General features: G+C 39.2%; 2 protein-coding genes across 5 annotated transcripts in view; one reads left to right on the top strand and one right to left on the bottom strand.

The window, feature by feature from the left end:
* The window catches only part of TIGD7 (tigger transposable element derived 7), a 7,211-nt gene extending 1,192 nt beyond the window's left edge, over positions 1–6,019 (top strand). For all 3 annotated transcript variants that reach the window (XM_032257921.1, XM_032257920.1, XM_032257919.1), the window contains exon 2: positions 2,824–6,019. In XM_032257921.1, the coding sequence (XP_032113812.1) occupies positions 4,241–5,890 (1,650 nt within the window). In that variant the 5' untranslated portion in view covers positions 2,824–4,240 and the 3' untranslated portion in view covers positions 5,891–6,019. The remainder of the gene's footprint in view (positions 1–2,823) is intronic.
* The window catches only part of ZNF75A (zinc finger protein 75a), a 68,714-nt gene that overhangs the window by 59,500 nt on the left and 1,330 nt on the right, over positions 1–7,884 (bottom strand). The window contains exon 1 of one of the 2 annotated variants that reach the window (XM_032257924.1): positions 1,417–1,438. The exons of the other annotated variant lie outside the window; for it this stretch is intronic. The gene's annotated coding sequence lies outside the window, so the exon portion shown is untranslated. Of the gene's footprint in view, positions 1–1,416; positions 1,439–7,884 lie in introns of those variants that run through there. 2 annotated transcript variants of the gene reach the window in all.

Below are 7,884 nucleotides of genomic sequence, written 5' to 3'. Positions count from 1 at the left end.
GATCGCGCCATTGCACTCCAGCCTGGGAAAAAAAAGAAAAACCCCGTTCTCAAAAAAAAAAAAAAAAAAAAAAGAACAGTACATAAGCTGAATGCTGTGAGAACTCCAAGAAAATCAAAGTTGATTTGGGGTTGGGGAAAATTATAAAAGACCTTGAAGGATTTTGTCCACAGCAGGGAAAGGAGGCACATTCCAGGCAGAGGGAAGGGTAAGAGTAAAGACTTTGAAACCTGGAAACACTAGAGTGTGAGATCTTTAGTATGTTTTTACTGAGTTGGGCTGCATTTACAGGAAGAGTTTTAAAAGTTAGAAAATGAGTTTATGTGTAACTTACACTGGAATCCTTTGAATGGGAATGAAAAGACCGCATTTAAGAAAGTAAATCCTGGGCCGGGCGCGGTGGCTCACGCCTGTAATCCCAGCACTTTGGGAGGCCGAGGCGGGTGGATCACGAGGTCAAGAGATCGAGACCATTCTGGTCAACATGGTGAAACCCCGTCTCTACTAAAAACTACAAAAAATTAGCTGGGCATGGTGGCGCGTGCCTGTAATCCCAGCTACTCAGGAGGCTGAGGCAGGAGAATTGCCTGAACCCAGGAGGCGGAGGTTGCGGTGAGCCGAGATCGCGCCATTGCACTCCAGCCTGGGTAACAAGAGCGAAACTCCGTCTCAAAAAAAAAAAAGAAAAAAAAAAAGAAAGTAAATCCTGGAGCACCATACGAGAGTTTTTGAGCTTCTTTCTAGGGCAGTTCATCTAAGGTAAGTTTAAGGTGAGAAGGAAGATGAGAGGCCATTACCAGGCCATTGTGCTATTTTTGCTTTTGGTTGGAATGGTGTGCAACTCCTCTTAGGCATAGATCTTGATCCTTTTTAAATGAGAGAGATAAACCGATTTAATAATGAACGTCTGCCTAAGTCACTTGAATATGTGTCTAAGTGGGTTCCTTTCCTTAAAATCTCAGCCAGGTTGGAACTTCATTTATTTAGAAGTATTGTTCTTAGTCTTTCAGAACCAGTGGACAGTAACGCCCTCAGCATTGAGATTCTCATCATCTCGCCCAATGCTGAATATATCATTAGAATTTATTAAGTCGAATAAGTGAAGTTCTGCTAGCACTGCTAAGCAGTGCCCTTGGATATCACTGGCAGGCCTGATTCATAAGATAGGGGGTTGGTTAAAGGGAGAAGAAAGTGGGAAAGGGATTCATGGGAAGAAGAAGAGGAAGCAAGGCACAAATTGTGAATAGTGAATAAGGGCCACTGATGATTTTCATTGTGGAAGGTTTGCTGCCATAGTGGCTTATCCTTCCCTAGGAGCCCACAAATGTTACTTTAGCCTTTCTTTTTGGTTTCACCTCCCCCAGCTTGGGCACTGTTTTAGAAATGATGACTGTGGCTGGGTGCAGTGGCTCACACCTGTAATTCCGGCACTTTGGGAAGCCTAGGCAGGTGGATCACTTGAGGTCAGGAGTTTGAGACCAGCCTGACCAACATGGTCAAACCCTGTCTCTACTAAAAATACAAAAATTAGCCAGCCATGGTGGTGTATGCCTATAATCCCAGCTGCTCAGGAGGCTGAGGCACAAGAATCACTTGAATCCTGGAAGCAGAGGTTGCAGTGAGATTGTGCTACTGCACTCCAGCCTGGGTGATAAAGCAAGACCCCATCTCAAAAAAAAAAAAAAAGGCCGGGCGCGGTGGCTCAAGCCTGTAATCCCAGCACTTTGGGAGGCCGAGGCGGGTGGATCACGAGGTCAAGAGATCGAGACCATCCTGGTCAACATGGTGAAACCCCGTCTCTACTAAAAATACAAATAATTAGCTGGGCATGGTGGCGCGTGCCTGTAATCCCAGGTACTCTGGAGGCTGAGGCAGGAGAATTGCCTGAACCCAGGAGGCAGAGGTTGTGGTGAGCCGAGATCGCGCCATTGCGCTCCAGCCTGGGTAACAAGAGCGAAACTCCGTCTCGGGGAAAAAAAAAAAAAATGTACACAACTGAGAAGCATTGGAAGCAAATACATAATTCTGAGACACCCACACAACTGTCATAGTGGACTGAATATTTCTGCCAGGTGACTGGCTGAAGTTAATAGTACTGCTATTGGCTAGCAGATATTTTTATTTCTCCATTTACAAGTGAGAGAGAGACAGAAACAGATTTATCTCTGAGTTACCACTTACCAATTGCCTTAATTATAGCTGCCTCATTTAGAAAGTTGCTTTATCTTAGCCTGTCATTGGCTCCACCCTTTAATTACTAACATATTCTCTTATAATCTTCTCTGTGCTCCATAACCCTTAGCTGTCATTTCTTGCAATAAGTGTTAGAGGAAAACCAGTGGTCTTACTCTTCTAGGTTCTTAGATAAGAGACTTAAGAGAATCCTGGCCGGGTGCCGGTGGCTCACACTTGTAAACCCAGCACTTTGGGAGGCTGAGGCGGGCGGATCACAAGGTCAGGAGATCGAAACCATCCTGGCTAGCATGGTGAAACCCCGTCTCTACTAAAAATACAAAAAAAATTAGCCGGGTGTAGTGGTGGCACGCCTGTAGTCCCAACTACTCTGGAGACTGAGGCAGGAGAATCGCTTGAACCCGGGAGGTGGAGGTTGCAGTGAGCTGAGATCATGCCACTGCACTCCAGGCTGGCAACAGAACGAGACTCCGTCTCAAAAAAAGAAAAGAAAAAAAGAAAAAAAGAATTCTATGTAGTTGGAGAATGAATGGGCTGGGCTAGTCAGATTCTGCCCTAAAGAAGAGGAAGAATAACTGAAATACCCAGTCATTTCCCTTATTTCTCTGACATTCTTTTCTTTCTTCATAGCACCTGGAATGGATAAGTGGCAGTTTTTATTTCTTCCCATGAGGTTCTGTATCTGGAATAAGAACCAGGAAATTAATCTAGACTAGAACATTTCTAAGGACCTGGAATGGCTTTGGGCAGCACCAGGAGGACCTGAAAAGAGTATTTGAGGGCACAGAGGGACAGAAGAGTTGGCCAGCAGAAGGATTTATGAGAAACAATTGATCAGAAACAGTAGCAGAGAAACCTTTTAGATTTCTTCTGTGGAAAAGTTGATTCTTCGTTCAAATTAAGTAAAACACTGAAGAGAAATCAAAGTCTCAAATACGAAAAGTATGTTATTTATAATGTGACATATTTTTAAATTTAGGAAAACAGATGAAAGGACTGATCTTTAAAGTTTTTTAACTGGTGAAATATTTATAAAACTTTTGGGCTCATCTCTACGAATTGCTGTGATTCTGAAACTTGATAATATCTCAAATATAGAACAGTTTCAGTGAAAAATAGCACTTGAGAATATATCAGTTATTCCCAAGAAAGAAGATCTGAGGATGGAAAAGTGTCACTAACAAATAAATTATTTACATACTTATAAATTACCTTGGCAAACACAAGAAACACTCAAGTTAAAGCATGGTGTTTTAACAATACTATATTGAATGCAATGAAAGTTGGCTTTTATTCATATGTACAACAGAAACTAGTTTCTTCTTCACTGCAAGATATTGTACAACTGTTCCTAAATTCCAGCTCTCCATACATCCCAATGTCAGGGTCCTTGTAGCTTGGAGCCCTTATCCAGGTAGATGAACTGCTGCCCAGTGAACACTATGTACAAAGCACTATGAGCACCATTCTCTTTTCTGGCAGTGAGGTAAAATCAGGTCTTTTTGGAAGGGGAGAAGCCACATGGTATCTCTGCTACACAAGATTACGCTGTCATTGCCTTTGCATCTTTCACACTCCTTTCTTCTCAAGCACCATTTTGTTATTGAAACTTATCCCACCTACATCATTTCTTGTGAGCACATCTTGCTCAATCCCTCCTCTCTTCCTATTGTCCCTTTTCCTATATTGAGTTAGGAAAAGTATGCAGGTATTCCTGTCATTCCTGACCAGGGGTGCTGTATCTGTCAAAAGAGAGTAGGAGCAGTAGGCATTCTGAAAAATGATCACTCATGACTTGCAGGAGCAAGAGCCAGACAGGACTTTGGCACTGGAAGCTTTCTGAGTATATAAGACCTCTACCTCTAGACTAGCTCTTCAGTCACGGTTATCTCCTTCAGTCCATTATCCTCCAAAACAATGCCTATGCCTTCTGGGGCTTTGAGCTAAGTTTTGTTTTTAAAAAGTGGGTTTTTTTTCTTTTTTTTGCCAATTCGGTAAGGCTTTTCCCTTTGTTTTCTCCTGTTGGTTATTCCAAATTAAATTCAGTATGAATAAGAGAGGGAAATATACAACACTGAATTTGGAGGAGAAAATGAAGGTTCTAAGTAGAATTGAAGCTGGACGATCACTTAAAAGTGTAATGGATGAATTTGGAATCAGTAAGTCAACATTTTATGACATTAAAAAAAATAAGAAATTAATTCTGGACTTTGTACTGAAGCAGGATATGCCATTAGTAGGGGCCGAGAAGAGAAAGAGGACAACTGGAGCCAAATATGGTGATGTAGATGATGCGGTCTACATGTGGTACCAACAGAAACGCTCAGCTGGTGTTCCGGTGAGAGGTGTGGACCTTCAGGCTGCTGCAGAGAAATTTGCACAGTGTTTTGGGCGAACAGATTTCAAAGCCAGCACTGGTTGGCTTTTTAGATTTCGAAATCGGCATGCAATTGGGAACCGAAAAGTTTGTGGGGAACAAGTCCTAAGTTCAGTTTCTGAAAATGTTGAGCCATTTCGACAGAAACTGTCCATGATAATTAAAGAGGAGAAACTGTGTCTAGCTCAGCTATACAGTGGGGATGAAACTGACCTCTTTTGGAAGTCAATGCCAGAAAATTCTCAGGCAAGTAGGAAAGATATCTGCCTACCAGGGAAGAAAATAAACAAAGAAAGGTTGTCTGCCCTTTTGTGTGCAAATGCAGATGGAACTCATAAATTAAAGTCAATCATTATTGGAAAATCAAAACTGCCCAAAAGTGTGAAAGAGGACACAAGTACATTGCCTGTGATATATAAACCCAGTAGAGATGTTTGGTTCACCAGAGAACTGTTTTCAGAATGGTTTTTTCAAAACTTTGTTCCTGAGGTCCGGCATTTTCAACTTAATGTTCTAAGATTTCATGAAGAGGACGTCAGGGCATTGTTAATTTTGGACAGTTCCCCAGCTCATCCTTCCTCTGAATCACTAACCAGTGAGGATGGTCGAATAAAATGTGTGTTCTTTCCCCATAACACTTCAACCTTGATTCAACCAATGAATCAAGGTGTGATCTTGAGCTGCAAACGACTGTATAGATGGAAGCAACTTGAAGAGAGTCTTGTAATATTTGAAGAAAGTGATGATGAGCAAGAGAAAAGAAATAAAGGCATTTCCAAAATTAAAATCTACAATATAAAAAGTGCAATTTTTAACTGGGCAAAAAGTTGGGAAGAAGTAAAACGAATAACCATAGCAAACGCATGGGAAAATCTTCTCTATAAAAAGGAGCCTGAATATGATTTTCAAGGCTTAGAAGATGGGGATTATAGAGAAATTCTTGAAAAATGTGGGGAGTTGGAAACTAAGCTAGATGATGATAGGGTGTGGTTAAATGGAGATGAAGAAAAGGGTTGTCTCCTAAAAACCAATGGTGGAATTACAAAGGAAGTTATTCAAAAAGGAGAAGAAGCTGAGAAGCAGACTGCTGAATTTAAATTATCTGCTGTAAGAGAGAGTTTGGACTACCTTCTTGACTTTGTTGATGCCACACCTGAGTTTCAGAGATTCCATTTCACACTGAAAGAGATGCAACAAGAAATAGTCAAGAAACAGTTTCAGAGTAAAATCCATTCTAGAATTGGTAGCTTTTTGAAACCTAGGCCTCATAATATTAAGGACTCCTTCAGTGGGCCTTCAACTTCTGGTTCTAATTATTAGATTTTGTGTTTAATGATTTCTGGGATTATATGATACGTGCCTGCTGTGAATTGTCATGTTTTAGCAACTGACATTATTTTGTATATCAATGCCCATTTATATAAAGGTTATAAAATTTATAGTTTGAAAGTAATACATTTGTTTCTTTAAATTCATTTAAATAAATTTGTGTTTCATAAATTCATTTTTTAAATTTTACGCAAGGATCTGAATAATGACGTATTGTCCCAGATGGTATCTAAGGTGGAATGCCTTTGAGAAAAGCATTAATTAGTTTGTAACCATAGCATAAAACAAAGAAACTGTGCTGACTAGTTCTAGTTAGATTTAAGATAAGGTTAGATTAGGTTTTCAATTTAATGGTAAGACACACTTTCTTAATTCTGTTACCACCTATTTAGTGTTTTCGTCTTACTGTGAAAGTAACATGCTGATTATAGGGGATACATAAGATAAAAACCACTCATTTCTATTGACTGGTGATACCCTCTCAACATTTTGGTGTATACCATACATTTTTTAAATAGTCAGATTACATTCTAAATAAAACCTTATCTCATTTCTTAACATATTTTATAGTTTGGTATTAATAATGTTAGCATTTGTTGAGTATATAGGATTGTATATGTGTGTTAGCCTTCATAATATGCCTTCTCTTTTCTTTTTTTTGAGATGAAGTATTGCTCTGTTACTCAGGCTGGAGTGCAGTAGTGAGATCGTGGCTCAGTGCAACCTCCACCTCCCAGTTCAAGTGATTCTTCTGCCTCAGCCTCCTGAGTAGCTGGGACTACAGGTGCACGCTGCCATGCCCAGCTAATTTTTGTATTATTAGTAGAGATGGGTTTCACCATGTTGGCCAGGATGGTCTGGATCTCCTGACCTCATGATCCACCCACCTCGGCCTCCCAAAGTGCTTGGATTACAGGCATCAGCCACCAGGCCCAGCCTAATGCTCTTTTCAAATACATAAGGAAACACATTTAGAGAGGTTACATAACTTTACAAAGGTCACATAAACTAGTAAATAGCAAAGATGAGACTTAAATTATATTTAATGCCAAAGCTCAGACTTTTAATGATGCTGCAGTATTTCTGAGAATTTCCCTCATGTCATTAAAATCTCTTCACAAACCTCACATTTAATGTTTTTTTTTTTTTTTAACATTCCACCAGGAGATGTAACATATCAGTTGAACTACCAGGTTAAAGAGAATGAACTTTTGAAAAACTTTGATACACACTGTTAAATTGCTTTCACATTCCTGCCATTAGTTTGAAAGTACTTCTACCAATGCACCAATCCCAGCATTGAATATTGTTATGCTCAGTTTTGCTAATTTTGTAATCGAAAGGATGGTGTCTTTATGACTGTTCCTATTTAGTATAATACAGGGTGTCAGATGAGCATTTAAGTTGATATTTGCAAATAAGCCTTGTTTGGATAATTAGTTCTTAGTGGCTTTTACTGTTTCCTTTCTCATATATTACCTTCAAGAATCTGCTTCTGAGGTCCAGATTCTGTTGCACTGGTCAATACTAGTCAATTATAAAATTATTGACTAAATTTAGTACTACTGGTGTTTACTCTTGCTCTAGTACCTTGCCATTTTCATTACTGGTTAATGTGGGTTGTAATAAAAAACAAATGCCCACTTTCCATGTTCATAAATATACAAGCTATTCTTACTATTCTAAGTCAACTTCAGCATAAAATTTATTCAGGCCTCCTCCAGACACCAACTCCCTCTGGGAATTTATTCATAATTTAAATAAAATTAACTTGGGAAGAATTTACATTCCTTTTATTTTTCTCCATTAAAATTGTTAAGTGCAGTTTTCTTTTAATGGAGTTCTCATATTTTTTTATTGTTCCTAGGTAGGTTTGTTGTTGCTTTAAGTGGGAACTTTTTTATTAGTAGTTATTGCTGGTATTTTCACCTTGTATATTCAGTAGTTTTTTTTTTTTTTTTTTTTTTTTTTTTTTTTTTTTTTTT

Source organism: Sapajus apella, unplaced genomic scaffold, assembly GCF_009761245.1.
Source record: "Sapajus apella isolate SASKATOON/1434 unplaced genomic scaffold, GSC_monkey_1.0 scaffold99, whole genome shotgun sequence".
In the NCBI taxonomy this organism is placed as follows: domain Eukaryota; kingdom Metazoa; phylum Chordata; class Mammalia; order Primates; family Cebidae; genus Sapajus; species Sapajus apella.
Note: the sequence above shows the minus strand (reverse complement) of the source record. Positions and strands in the feature narration are given on the sequence as shown.